This window comes from Belonocnema kinseyi, chromosome 10, assembly GCF_010883055.1.
Source record: "Belonocnema kinseyi isolate 2016_QV_RU_SX_M_011 chromosome 10, B_treatae_v1, whole genome shotgun sequence".
In the NCBI taxonomy this organism is placed as follows: Eukaryota; Metazoa; Arthropoda; class Insecta; order Hymenoptera; family Cynipidae; genus Belonocnema; species Belonocnema kinseyi.
Genome location: NC_046666.1, coordinates 5679579 through 5695235, shown reverse-complemented (window position 1 = coordinate 5695235; position 15657 = coordinate 5679579). Strand labels below are relative to the sequence as shown.

General features: G+C 23.6%; 1 protein-coding gene across 2 annotated transcripts in view; it reads left to right on the top strand.

Annotated features, from left to right (window-relative positions):
* Positions 1–1547: 1547 nt before the first annotated feature.
* LOC117181962 (E3 ubiquitin-protein ligase RAD18-like) overlaps positions 1548–15657 on the top strand; it is a 52568-nt gene continuing 38458 nt past the window's right edge. For both annotated transcript variants that reach the window (XM_033374990.1, XM_033374989.1), the window contains exons 1-3: positions 1548–1669; positions 10123–10201; positions 14670–15258. In XM_033374990.1, coding sequence (XP_033230881.1) covers positions 1622–1669; positions 10123–10201; positions 14670–15258 — 716 coding nt within the window. In that variant the 5' untranslated portion in view covers positions 1548–1621. The remainder of the gene's footprint in view (positions 1670–10122; positions 10202–14669; positions 15259–15657) is intronic.

Sequence of the window (15657 nt, the reverse complement as noted above, 5' to 3'; positions counted from 1 at the left end):
TGAACAATTTTGTTGAAATTACTGTTTTTGTTTAAATTTTTTTGAATAAAAAATATGGAATTTCGAAGAAATAATGTTCTAAAAAAATTGATTTTTCAACTATAAAAAAAATTATTTTATCAAAAAAAAAAAAAAAGAATTTGTATAAAAGTAGTAAAATGTTCAGGCAAAAGTAGTTTTCAATTCAATTCAATTTGCATCAAAAAAGTGGATTTTTAACAAAAAAGATAAATTCAATAAAATAGAATACTTAAATATCAGTAGATGAGCAGGCTGCGTTTTGGCCCACGATTCCTACCTTACCGACATCGAGAAGCTTCCACCGGTAGTGGTTCGTGTTCGTGCTAATTTTCTGGAAAAAAGAGGTTCGCGTCCATGCTTTTAGATCATTCTCGAAGCGTCCTGATGACGTCACACGATTGTACAATAGCCTGGAGCGAAATTTATGTAAACAGGTTCAAGGTTATTGTGAGGAAAACAGGATGCCATGCAAAATCCTGATATTAAATTTTATCTGTTCACCTGAATTTTTGCGCATTTAACGAACTTTTATCTATCAGGAAGCAATAAATGATCCTTGTTTTTCTCACAATAATCTTGAACCTGTTTACATGAATTTGGCTCCAGAATATTGCGCAATCTTGACGGAAATTTAGCACGGACACAAACCACTGCAGGTGGAAGCTTCTCGATGCCGGTAAGGTAGGAATCGTGAGCCAGAACGCAGCCTGCTCATCTACTAATATTCGATTTAAAAAATCATGAAATTTTCAATCATTTTTAAAGAATACGAATAATGTTCTAAAAAAACGGGAATTTTTAACAATATAAATAAATTTTCTACTAAAAAATATAACTCTGATAAAAAATGGAATAGTTAAATCTTTGGTAAAAAAATTCTCAATTAAATAAAAATTTAATCAAATAGTTTATTTTTCAACCAAATCAAAATTAATTATCAACCCAAATTGATGCATTTTCAAGCAATAATAATAATAATAATTTTCTACCAAAAAAGATGAATTCTTAACTACATAGTTGAAGATTCAACTAAAAAAGATTACTGTTCAAGCCAAGGAAAAAATCTATTTGAAAAAAAATTAAATTTTAAACGAAAGAAACTATTTTTCAACTTAAAAGATTAATTTCTAGCCAACAAGATCAATTTTCTACCAAAAGAGATGAATTTTCAAGCATAAAATGATTGGTTAAATTTTCAGTTATTCATTTTTCAAAAACAAGAAAAAACGAATTTTTACCAAAATAATTCAATTTTAAACAAAAGAGATGAATCTTAACAACAGCAAAAAAGTAGTTGGAAACACTATTATTCAATTGAGTAACTTTTGAAAAAAAAATAATATCCAAATACAGTCTACTGAAAAATAATTTATTTTTAAAAATCATTTTTTGTCCCTTGTGATTGGTACTGTTGTTTGAACCTCGGCATACAGACATCTTGGTTTTCCCCCCACTTGACCATGTGCGCATGGGCAGTTTTATTTACGCGATCCCGCGCTTTTCTGTACTCGAATTCGGGAAATGAAGAAAGTAAGAATGCAAGTTGACAGTTGATTGTTTGTTTTCGGAAATTGCATATTATTGTATTAAATAATCGAGTATGGACAATACGAATAATAACTGGCCCGAGGAATTTTCTGCACTCAAGGTATATTTAGAAAGATTTTATTGACTGATTAATAAATTTGGTAAATAAGTGAGGTTATATTTTGTTTGGTTCGTATGTTTTTAAAATTTAAATATCTATTTAAAGGATGCAAAATGAATTTAACGTTGTGAGGTAATTACAGTTAGAATTATTGATTGCCTTTACGATTATTGAACAAAAATAATTTTGGAGTTGATTTCATAATAATCGATGTATGTACTTTTTCTGTAAACATTGTTTGTTTATAAACACTTTCAACTTCGATTCCCTTCGTTATTACGCACTTTAAACAAATTTTTGTTTGTTTAATGCCCTTTCACGTTGCTTAATATATAACAACAACGTAAAACTGAGTTTTTTCTTAAAAATATACTTTTGACGGGAAAATTCAAACCTAACCCTAAAATTATTTTTAACTAATTTTTACTTATTTTCTTTTATTTCAAATTTGAAAAAATGCTTTTTAAATTTATATTTATTTATTATGTAACCCAGAACTTTATTTTGTTTTGAATCAAATATCTTAATTGAATAGTCATCGCTGATTTTATTATTTATAAAAGCGTTTTATAAATTAATGTTCCTGTAAAATTATTTGCTTACAGATAAAATGTTAAATGGGATTTCAGAAGAAAAAAAGTTTTTTAAAGAGTAGAACTGTTTCCAATTTACATAAATAAAAAATAAAATAATTCAAGAAGAATCAGAGAAATTTTTAATCAAAATTGCAACTCTGTTTTACCTTTTTTCAAGAAAATGGTTTCTTTTTTGTTTAAAAATTCGACCATTTAATTTTTTTTTAATTCAACTGTTCAGGTTGATAATTTGCTTAAAAATTGATTTCTCTGAATTAATAGAATCCAATAAGAAAATCCCACCGGTTTTTGTTGAAAATTGATTAATTTGGGTTAAAAATTCGATTGTTTGGATGAAAATGTAATTCTTTTCTTGAAAATTCAATTGTATTCTAATATTTCCTTCTTTATGACTTGAAAATTTAACTATTTAGTTTTAAATTCATTTTTCTTCGTGGTAAATGATCTTTTTTGTTGAAAATTTAACTTTTCAGGTTTTTAATTTAAGTGTCTTACAATTTTTGTCTTTTTGGCGTGTAAATTCAACTATTATCTTATTTTTTGAAAATTCAACACTTCAGGCTAGTAATTGATTTTCTTTTTAAAAAGTCGACTTTTGAGCTTGAAAATTCAAATATTTGGTTGAAGGTTAATCTTTCTGGTTTGAAAATTTGAACATTTGATTGAAAATTCACTAGATTTGGTTAAAAAATTATTTTTCTGAATTAATAGAATCCAATAAGAAAATCCAACCATTTTTGGTTGAAAATTGAGTCATTTTTTTGTTTAAAACTTTGATGTTTTGGATAAAAATTTAATTATTTTATTGAAAATTCAAATCTATTCTAATATTTTATTCTTTTTTACTTGAAAATTCAACTATAAGGTTTTTAATTCATTTTTCTTCCTTGTAAATGATTTTTTTTGTTGAAAATTAAACTTTTCAGGTTTATAATTTGACTGTTTTTTAAAAAGTTCGTTTCGTTAGCTTAAAAATTTGACTATTTGGTTAAAGTTTATTGTTTTTGGTACGAAAATTTTATTGAAAATTTATTTAGTCGGTTAAAAATTTATTTTTCTACATTAATAGAATCCAATAAGAAACTCTAACGATTTTTGGTAGAAAGTTGATTCATTCTGGTTAAAAATTCTATTGTATGGATAAAAATTTAATTATTTTGATGAAAATTTTAATGTCTTCTGATATTTTCTACTTTTTGACTTAAAAATTCAACTATTTGGTTAAAAAATGAGTTTTTCTTTATTATAAATAATATTTTTTGTTGAAAATTAAATTCTTCAAGTTGATAATTTGATTGTCTTCTAAAAAATTCGACTATTTGGTTGAAGGATAATCTTTTTGGTACGAAAATTTTATTGAAAATTTATTTATTCGGTTAAAAATTTATTTTTCTACATTAATAGAATCCAATAAGAAACTCTAACGATTTTTGGTAGAAAGTTGATTCATTCTGGTTAAAAATTCTATTGTTTGGATAAAAATTTAATTATTTTGATGAAAATTTTAATGTCTTCTGATATTTTCTACTTTTTGACTTAAAAATTCAACTATTTGGTTAAAAAATGAGTTTTTCTTTATTATAAATAATATTTTTTGTTGAAAATTCAATTCTTCAAGTTGATAATTTGATTGTCTTCTAAAAAATTCGACTATTTGGTTGAAGGATAATCTTTTTGGTTTGAAAATTCAATTGTTTGATTAAAAATTCATTTTTCTGAATTAATATAATTCGATAAGAAAATCAAACCGTTTTTTGTTGAAAATTTATTCATTTTGGTTAAAAATAAGATTGTGTGGATGAAAATTGAATTCTCTTCTTGAAAATTCAACTGTATTCGAATATTTCCTTCTTTACGACTTCAAAATTAAACTTTTCAGTTTGATAATTTAACTGCCTTAAAAATTTCGCCTTTAAATTAAACTATTATTTTTTTTTTAATTCAACTCTGAAGGTTTATAATTTAATTGTCATTTTAAAAATATAACTTTTTAGATTAAAAATTCTACTATTTGGTTGAAGGTTCAGCTTTTGTTTGAAAATTTAATTATTTCAACCAAAATTTTTTTTAACCAAATAGTTGAATCTTCAAGTCATAAAGAAGAAAATATTAGAAGACAGTTAATTTTTCCAGAAAATAATAAAATTTCCATCCAAACAATCGAATTTTTAACCAAAATGAATAAATTTTCAACAAAAACCTTGTTGAAAATTTATTCTTTTTGGTTAAAAATTCGATTGTTTGGATAAAAATTTAATTATTTTCTGGAAAAATTAACTGTCTTCTAATGTTTTCTTCTTTATGACCTGCAGATTCAATTATTTGGTTAAAAATTCATTTTTCCTCATTATAAATCATCTTTTTTGCTGATAATTCAACGGTTCAGGTTGATAATTTAGCTGTCTTTTAAAAAAATCGTCATTTTAGTTTCAAAAATCGACTATTTGGTTAAAAATTAATTTTTATTCGTTGTAAATGATATTTTTGGTTGAAAATCAACCTTTTATGTTGATTATTTAACTGCCTTTCTAAAAATTGGTCTTTTTGGCTTGGAAATTCAACTATTCAGTTGAAAATTCGGTTTTCTTCGTTGTAAATTTTCTTTTTTGTTGAAGATTGAAGTTGATAATTTGATTTCATTTTTAAAAAATTGTATTTTTATTTGGTTAAAAATTTATTTTTTCAATCAGGAGAATCCAATAAGAAAATCCAACTATTTTTCGTTGATAATTCATTTTGGTTAAAAATGTAATTGTTTGGATTAAACTTTAATTATTTACTTGAAAATTCAACTTTCTTCTAATATTTTCTTTCTTTTGACTTGCAAATTCAACTATTTGGTGTAAAACTCATTTTTCTTCGTTTTAAATTCTTTGTTTTGTTGAAAATTCCACGTTTTATGTTGGTAAATTAACTGTCTTTTCAAACATTCGTCCCTTTGGCTTGTAAATTTAACTATTTAGTTAAAAATTCGGTTTTCTTCGTTACAAATTATCTTCTTTTTTTTTTTGAAAATGCAAGTTTTCAACTTGAAAATTTGATTCTACTTTTAAAAATTTGTATTTTTATTTGGTTAAAAATTCATTTTTTCAGTTAAGAGAATCCAATAAGAATATCCAACTATTTTTGGTTGAAAATTGATTAATTTTAGTTAAAAATTCGATTGTTTGGATTAAAATTTAATTATTTTCTTGAAAATACATTTTTCTGAATTAGTAGAAACCATTAAGAAAATACAACTATTTTGTATTAAAAGTTAATTTTTTTTAGTTAAAAATTAATTTTCTTGGTGAAAAAATTCCTCTTTTTGATTGGAAAATTATTCCTTTTAAATTAAAAATTCATCTTTTGGTAAAAAATTAATATTTCTAATTTTAAATTAATTATAATGTATACTATTATACTTTTAGTTCAGAATTCATCTATTTCGTTTGAAAATTTAATTCTTGTGTCGGGCAGTCAACAATTTTGTTGAAAGTTCATCTTTTAGTAAAAAAGTGATTTTTTTAAAATTTGAAAGTGAATTATTTTTAATTAAAAAGTCTATTATTATATTTTTAGTTCAGAATTCATCTCTGAAGGTTAAAAATTTAATTATTTGGTTAAAAATTTATCTTTTTAACTGAAAATCTAACTGTTTTGTTGAAAAATTGTCGTTTTGGATAAAAAATTAGTTCTTTTTGATTAAAAATTCATCTTATGGTAAAAGAGTAATTTTTTTGTTTGAAACCACACTCTTTTTAATTGAAAGGTCTACTATTACTTATATTTTATTTCAGAATTCACCTCTTTTGATAAAAAATTTAATTATTTTATTGAAAGGGCCACGATTTTCTTTAAAATTCATCCTTTTTAGGCGAAAATTGAACTGTTTTGTTGAAAAATCACCTTTTTGGACAGAAAAGTACTCCTTTTGGATTAAAAATTCATCTTTTGATAAAAAAGTAATTTTTCCGTTGAAAGTTCATTATTTTTAATTGAAAAATCTACTATTACATTTTTAGTTCAGAATTCATCTCTTATGATTGAAAACTTGATTATTTTATTGAAAATTCAATTACTTTGTCATCTTTTTGGGTTGAAATTCATATCTTCTGGTGAAATATTCATCTCTTCTGATTGAGAATTCAACTATTTGATTAAAAAATAACTTTTTTGTTGAAATTTCACATTTTCATATAGAATTTTTTACTATTTTGTAGAAAATTCGTCTTTTGGTTAGAAATTTCAACAGTTTAGTTCGGTCGAATATTCGTCTCTTTTGTTTAAAAGTTCAACTCTTTGGTTAGAAATGCAAATGTTTGATTGAACATTTAATTTCTGTTATAAAAATTAAACGATTTGGTTGAAAATTCATCCTTTCTGCTTGAAAATTGAATTATTTGGTTCAAATATTTTGTTTTAAGTTTAATATTCTTTGTTTGAAAGTTTAATCATTTGGTTGAAAATTTAACTAATTAGTGATAATTCAACATTTTTATTTAGAATTTGTCTTTTTGGGTTCAAAATGAAACTCTTTGTTGGCCAATTTACTGTTTTTTGTTAAAAATTCACATTTTTGGATAAAAAATTAAACTGTTTTGAAGAAAATCCATCTTTTCAGGTTGAAATTTAACAGTTTAGCAGCAAATTTAACTATTTAGTTGAAAATTCAACTGTTCGGTTAAAAAATAAAAAATTTGTGGTTAGAAATTTCAACAGTTTTCTAGGAAAGTCAATTATTTTTTTAAGAATTCGCATCTTTGGCTTCAATCTTCAACTTTTTGGTTTTAAATGCTAATTTTGTGTAACATTTTTTCTGATCGAATATTTAACTATTTGGTTAAAATTTAATCTTGTTTAAAAATTCGACCATTTTTATGAAAATACGTCATTTTTTTGTTGTTGAAATTTTAGCTTTTTGGAAGGAAATTCATCTTTATTTATGGTTGGAAATTAAATTGTTCGTTTAAAACCCATCTATTGCGATCAAAAGATAAATGCAGGATGGCTGCTGGACCGAAAAACCTGAAAAACCGGGAAATGACCGGGAATTTTATAAGACCGGGGAAAACCGGGAAATGACAGTGAATCAATTTTTAACCGGGAATTTTACAAAATTTGTAGAATAAAATTTTTGTCAAACTTTGATTTCAACCGTTTTTAAAAAAATTTTTTAAATTGTGGCTTTTTAAATTATTATATCATTCAGTTTAGAATGCTTAAATCAAAAATCTTTTACTTTACAAATTTTCCATTTTAGACTTTTACTTTTTAAAAATGTTTTAATTTAAAGAATTTTAAAATGCAGTTTTAAAGGTAAAAAAAAATGAAAAATTAGAAGTTTTTGAAATCGAAGATTTTTTAATAAAAAACAGGGTGCTCGCCGGACCGAGAAACCGGGAATTTTACGAATTTTCAGAAGAAAAGTCTGGCCAAGTTCAATTTTAACAGTTTTTTAAGTAATGAAATTGCAGTTTTGAAGATTTAAACAATTAAAAATTAAAAACATATTAAGTAGAAAATTTTTGATAAAAAAAAAACAGTTTTACTTTATCAATTGTAAATATAAATAAATAAATAATTTTTAAAATGGATCTGTACTAAAAATTTTTCATGATTTATCAATAATATATTTTGAATTCAGAGTTTCAGGTCTTCCTTTATACTATTTTTTACATAAAATTTAATGAATACATTTATGAACATATTATTTCTAATAATTTATTTAGTCATCAAAAAATGTAAACGTGCGTTTTACTATTTTCAACTTGAAAATAAATCCATAATAATATAGTCCTAATTGAAGGTTTTTATTAAATTTAAAATATTGTGAGTTTAAATTATTTAATTTTTATCCCATTTAATTAAAAATTTCTTAAATGTAGAAAAAGAATAAGTTTTTAATATTTAGCAATATGTCACTATTCATTTAAGACGAGTAAATTGAAAGCAAATATTTAAAAGAAAACAATTTAAAACTGAATTTTTGTACATAGAAAGCTTTGAATCTTTAGATTTCCGAAGAACTTTTAAACTTTTAGCGTTATGATTTGAATTAGTCTATTTAAAAAGTGTTTAATTCATAAGTGAAATTGTTAATTTTTGACGCTGAAATAAAAATTGTACACTTATTGTTTGTAGAAAAAATTTGAGAAATTTTAAGAGATATTTAGAAGTTTTGAAGAGATTCAAAATTGATTAAAAACTTGAAATTATTTCAACTAATTTAAATACAGCATGTTAAATTTTTTCAGAACTTATAAATATATTTTAAAATTAATCGAAATTTTCCAATAATTTTTGAAAATCCTGCAAATTTGTAAAAATCTTTAAAATCGTCCATGTTCTTCTTTGATAATTTTTGAAATCTCTGAAAATCTTCTTAAACTTTCTGTTACAATAATTTTTTAAAGTGAAAAATCATTTTCAATTTTCTCAAGAATCTTAAGAAAATTTTTTATTCCTTTGAAGCCTCACAATTTTTAAAAAAGTTCTACATTTTTTTTTTTGAAATCTGCAAAAATCTAAATTTTATTTTAAATTCAGCTGTAAGTATTTGAAATTATTTCAAGTTCTAAATTTAATTCGAAAAATTTTAAAACTTCTAAATATCTTTTAAAATTACTCTAATATTTTTACAAATAATATGTGTTCTATTAATATTTATAAATTAATTTTTTTTTTAATTTGTAGGATTTTCTAAAATTTATAGAAAAAAAATCAATTGATTTTGAAATATATTTAAAAATTCAAAAAAAAAAAATCAAAAATTATTTTGAGTTTGGAAAAATTTAAAACCACTTCTAGATTTCTCAAGAGTTTGAAATAAAATTTTAAAGCTTTTGAAGGATGCCTTGACTATTTAAAATGAAAATAATTTAAGAACTGTTAAGTTAAAAAAATTATTTTTCAATTTTTAATGTATCTAGTTTAAAATTACTTAAAATAATATAATTTTGGAAATTTTGAATGTTCATTGCTTGATTCTTTAATTTAGACTATTGAAAATGTTAACGTGGATTTATATTTTTGGAACTTAATCTGAATCTTTGAACTCTATAATTGATAAAAGTTCTAAACTTTGCAGTTTATTTGCATTCATTTACCATTTTTTAATTGAAAAGTGTTAGTACCTTCCATTTGTGGTACATGTAAATTTTTTAGCATTTGAATACACAATTTTTGAATTAAAAACTTTTAAACTTCAATTTTACAAATTTGGAATTCAAGTGTTCCACTTTGAATGTTTTAATTTGTTGTTTATTGTTTATTACTTTATATAGGAAATTGTTTAGAATATAGTTTGATTTTTTAAATTTCATTGGCCGTGGAAAATGTTTGCGAACTAGGAAATGGCCGGGAATTTTTTTCTTAGATTAAAACACCCATCCTGTAAATGTTTTTTAAAAGATTAGATTTTTTAGCTTAAAAGCTCAACTCCTCTTGATAATTCATCTCTATTGATAGAACATTCATATTTTTGTATAAAAAATGTAACTATTTAGTTGAGAAAACAACTCTTTTTGATTGAAGTTAAATCTTTTTTGTTTGAAAATTCGACTATTTGGTTAAAAATTCAACCTTTTTGTTGAAAATTCACCTATTTTGGTAGAAAGTCTATCTTTTTTTCGGTAGATAATTACAGTATTTTTTGAAAATGCAATATATTTCGATTTCGAATCTTACGAATATGGCAACTGCATTTATATTATTTAAATGAATTTATTCTCCTAGTTTTCTCATCTTTTTGTGAAAATTGATCCTACTTCTCCTATTTTTGGTCATATTTTAGACTGTGAAGTCTGACGGTTCAATTGGAAGTCCAATATTCAATATTCTATTTCTATTTTTTATTATAATTTTTTTACTCTTTAGAGTATCGAGGATTCCTTAACATGCGGAATATGTTACGAGTTCATGGAAACCGCAGTGATGACACCATGCTCTCACAATTGTAAGTTAATAAGCAATTATATTTAATTATGCTAATAATGTTTATTTATTAATTATTGATTTATACCCTGGTAATTTTAGAAAATTTCTTCGAGAGCGTGCTAATTTTCTTCTTTTTTGCAATATAAAATTGAATAATAATTATTCTTTATTTGTAAAAATAGCTTCATATTAATATATTTAACTATTTTGTTGGAAATTCGGGTTTATGTTTTGTTTGAAATTAATTTTTTAACCCGGAAATTTAACTATACTATTTCCGGTTAAAAATTGATTTTTCTTTTACTTTCTGGAACATTTTTTATACAATTTTTTAAATGTCAGTTAACAGGTTTAGACCGCGGACCCTTCAGTTGAATGTTCAAGTATCTGGTTGAAAATTCGATTTTTTTTGTAAACAATTTCAGTTTTTTCGCAATTTGTTTGAAACTGTTACTATTTTGTTGTTGAATTTTTTGTTTTAACTAAAAGTCTAACTATTTCAAAGGATATTCCATCATGTTAGTTGAAAAATTATATATATATATTTTTTAATTAGACTATTTCATTTAAATGTTTATCGTTTTAGTTGTAAATTTATCAGTTTGATCGAGGATTATTTGTTTAACTGAAAATTTAGATATTCCATTTTTGTTTAATAATTTATCTTTTTTTAGTAGAAATTCATGCGTATTATTGAAAATTTGTCTTTTTTCTATAAAATTATTTCATTAGCTTAGAATTTAGCTGTTCAATTTTTGGTTGACAATTCAACTATTCTAGTAAAAGATTCGTCATTTTAGTTAATAATTCATAGCTTTGGTTTCAAATTCAACTTTTCCAGTAAAACTTCATCATTTTAGTTGCAAATTCATTAGCTTGGTTGAAAATTAAATTTTTATTGAAAATAAAACTATAACATTTTTGATTGGAAATGGTTTTTTTTTAGTTGAAGATTCATGTATTTCGTTGAGAATTCTTATTTTTTAGTAGAAAATTCCTTTATTTTTGGTTGTAAATTCAACAATATTTGGTTGAAATCTGAATTTATTTATTACAGAATCATTTTTTGTTCGTTTAAAGATTCATCATTTCAGATTAAAATTCGTTTCTTTATTTTTTTTAGCAAAAAATTAATATTTGTGGTTGAAAATAAGGTTTTTTTGGATTTACGATTCATCATTACAGTTTAAAATTCGTCTCTTGGTGAAAAATGTTTTTTTTTGTTTTGTTTAAAATTCGTCCTTTCTAGTAAAATAATCTTGGTTGAAAAAATTGGTTGAAATTTATTTTTTAAAATTAATCTTTGTGACTTAAAATCCAACTTTTCTATTCTTTTTTTGAAAATTGGTATTTTTTAGTTGAAAATTCATCAGTTTGGTTGAAAACTTATTTTTTTAAGCTGAAAATTCAGCTATTCCATCTTTGGTCAAAAAGTGATCTTTTTCAGTTCAAAATTCAACTATTTGGTTTAAAATTCATCTTTTTTGTTTTGAAATTCAACTATTTGTTTGATAATTTATCAATTTTCTATTGGAAATAGATTTTGTTAAATTGTTTTAACTGAAAATTTAACTAATCCTCTTTTGGTTAATTAATATTTTTTTAGTTGAAAATGAATGTATCTTATTGAAAATTCGTCTTTTTTAGTACAAAATTAATCTTCTGGGTTGAAAATTCATTTTTTTGTGTTGTAGATCCATGATTTCAGTTGAAATTCGTCTCTTTATTTGAAAAATCAATTATTTTGTGGAAAATTCGTTTTTATTTTCGTTAAAAATTAAAATTTTCAACTGAAAATTTAAGTATTAGATGACCGGGAATGTTAAAAATTTGTAGAAGAAAAATGTGTCCACGTTCGATTTCAACAGTATTTAAATAATTAGTTGAATTTTTATGTTTTTCAATTATGCTATTATTTAGCTTACAATGCGTAATTCACAACTTTTTTATTTAAAAAATTTTTATTTTTAAGCTTACATTTTTAATTTAAAGAATTTTTAAATGCTTTCTTAAAGACTTGAACAAATAAAAAATAAAGAGCTTCGATGATGAAAATTTTGGATAAAAAACATTTTTATTTAATAAATAAATACGTGTGACTGAATGTTTATAAACTATTTTCAACTTAAAAATAGCTTCATAATAAAATAATTTTAATCCATTCAATTTGCAATTTTTAATTAAAAAAGAAAAAGATTAATTATTGAATATTTAGCAATATTTGAATTTTTATTTAAGACAAGTAAATTGAAACCAAATATTTAAAAGTAAAGGATCTTTCATTTTGTTCTACATGAGACTATCATTTCAAGTTTTAAATTAAGTTTGAATCTTTTCAAAACTTCTACATGTCTTAAAATTACTAAAATTTCGCCTACAAATAATAAATGTTCAATTCTTATTTATACATCCAAATTGCAAAGAAATTTTCTAAAATTTTCAGGATTTTCTGAAAATTGTAGAAAAAATAAATTAATTTTGACAGATATTAAAAGTTATGAAAAAATTCCAAAATAGTTAAAAATTTTAAACAAATTTAAATCAACTTCTAGATTTTTCAAGATTTTGAAATAAAATTGTAAAGCTTTCCAAGGATGTTTAAACTATTTAAAAGAAAATAATTGAATTTCTAATTTAAGTAGTGTTTCAGTTAAAAAAATATCAATTTTTCAATATTTAATATTTCTAGCTTAAAATTCCTTAAAATTATATTGAAAAATGTTAGTACTTTTACATTTTGTACGCGTAAATTATTGAGCATTTTAATACAAAATTTTTTAATTAAACACTTTTAAATTTCAATTTTAAAAGTTAAAAATTTAACAGTTCCACTTTGAGTGCTTTCATTTGTAGCTCAGTTTTTATTATCTCAAGTGGAAAATTTTTTAGCTTAAGTGTTCCATTTTTTTAATTTCATTGACCGTGAAAAATGTTTGCGAATCGGGAAATGACCGGGAATTTATTTCGTCGATTAAAACGGTCACCCTGAAATCAGAATTTATTATTGAATGTTTATTATTTTCCATTATAAGAGAAAAATTTTGCAATTTTTTTCCCTGTAAGATTTTTTTCGCTGATTTAAATTTGATAATCGAATTGATGATATTTCAAATATACAGAAACAATCATTTTCTGAATTTTTCCAAAAGTATTCATCACGTTTATAATTTTATTCATAATTTTAATTGAAAGTTTATATCTGTTTGAAAATTTAACTAATTTGTTGAAAAACAATTTTTTGAACTAAAAATTTAACTATTCTAGTAGAAAATTGAACTATTTTGCTGAAAATTTTTTTGTTTTTGCCGAAGAATTAGATTTTTAACTTAATTTTTAATTAATTTGATTTTTAACTTAATTGTACATTAATATTCTTTATTTAGAAATTAAACCAGTTGTTTGAAAATTGATCTACTTTGTAAAAAATTTCTTTTTTATAGAAAATTAATCTTTATGGTTGAAGATTTAACTTTTTGGCTAAAAATTTGGTTAAAAATTCAAGTGTTCCAGTTAAATATTGATCATTTAGTTAAAAATTTATCTTTTAGGTCTAAAATTCACTTCTTTTCTGTTAAAAATTTAAGTCAATGATGAAAAAAATTTATCTTTATAGTTTAAAACACAACTATTTCAGTGAATTATTTACAATTTTATATAAAAAATTAAATTTTTTGCTCTAAATTTGTCCTTTCTAGTAAAATAATTTTCTCGGTTGAAATTATTTTTTTTTTTTTAATTAAGCTTTGTGACTTAAAATTTAACTTTCCTATTTTTGTTTGAAAATTGGTCTTTTTTGGTTGAAAATTCATGAGTTTGGTTGAAAAATTCATTTTTTCAGTTAAAAATTGAGTTATTCCATCTTTGGTCAAAAAGTGATCTTTTTTAGTTCAAAATTCAACTACTTGGTTTAAAATTTATCTCTTTTTTGTTTGGAAATTAAACTATTTGTATAATAATTCATGTATTTTCTTGAAAAATCGTCTTTTTTTGGTAGAAAATTAATCTCCGGTTGAAAATTCAACAGTTTGTTTCAAAATTCATCTATCTTGTTGGAAATGTAATATTTTTACTTGAAAAATGGGTTCTTTAAAGTGATTAAAACATTTAATATCGTACCCAAATTAATTTAACCTAAATATGCACTTAATTTTAAGTATAAAAATATTAAATAAAAATGGGTTATTATTATTATTATTATTATTATTATTATTATTATTCAAATTCATGGACTTTAGAGACAAATTCAAGAAATGATTAATTATGTTTTTAGCATTATTTAATCATTAATTAATCGATGGTGCTAATATATTTAAGAATATCTTGCAATATAATTTTTCAAAGCTTTCTAAATTAATTGTAATAATTGAATCACTAGAAACTGAAAAAACAAAACCATTATAGACATTCTGGAAAATGATCTTTAATTTTTTTCCCAACTATTAATTTACCTGCCAGTAATTTATTTTTAAACTAATCATCTTTCACAGACTGTTCCCTCTGCATCAGAAAATACCTAAACTACAAAAGCGAGTGTCCCGCTTGTTTCAACCAAGTTTTCGACACAGACCTCCGAGTTAACAGAACCCTGGATAACATCAAACAAAATTTTCTAAAAGTCCGTGACAAATTGAAACTCTGCATGAAGGGAATCGGGTCAGGCCTCGAACTTACAGTCGTGAACGAGCCTGCTTCACCAGTAAAATCCCGGTTGAATCAATTAGTTTCTACTCCAAAGACAGGAAATAAAAGTCCCGGCGGTATAACCAGGTCCGAAGAATTTACGACTCCGATCAGATCAACACGAGTTAATAGTATAATCTCGAGTCCTTTCACGCCAAATAGAACTGGAAATAAATCGGCACAAGATTATGATTCTTCGATGCTTATGTTTAGTCCCAGTACCAGTGGGATTGCGCCAATTTTTAATCCGGTGAAAAGCAAAACTCCTTTTAAAAGGGAGGAAAATGGACCGACTGTTCCGTGTCCAGTTTGTACTGTCAAAATTTCCGAGACTCATATCAACAGACATTTGGATGACTGCTTGAAACGGGAAAGCAACACTTCAGGACCAAAGATGTAAGTTTCCAACTTGCAATTATGTTTCTAGATATTTTTTCAGAGTGGCGACTTGACCGGGCAACCGGGAATTTATTTTAAAAATCGGGAATTTTTCGAGACCGGGAAATGACAGTGAATTTATTTTTGGAACGGGAATTTTACAAATTTTTAGAAAAAAAAAGTTCTTTCCAAGTTTGATTTTAAGAGCTCTTTAAATCATTAATTGAATTTTCAATTATGGTATTATTCAGTTTAAGATGCGTAATCCGAAAATCTTCTGGTTTAAAAATCGTCTATTTTAAGTTTTTATTTTTAATTTAAGGGCATGTGACACAGCTAAATACCTATATTACCGACCTCACTTTTTCAGTTCCCTGAATGTTTTTTTGAACCTAAGAACTTTTTTTGTAAATAAAA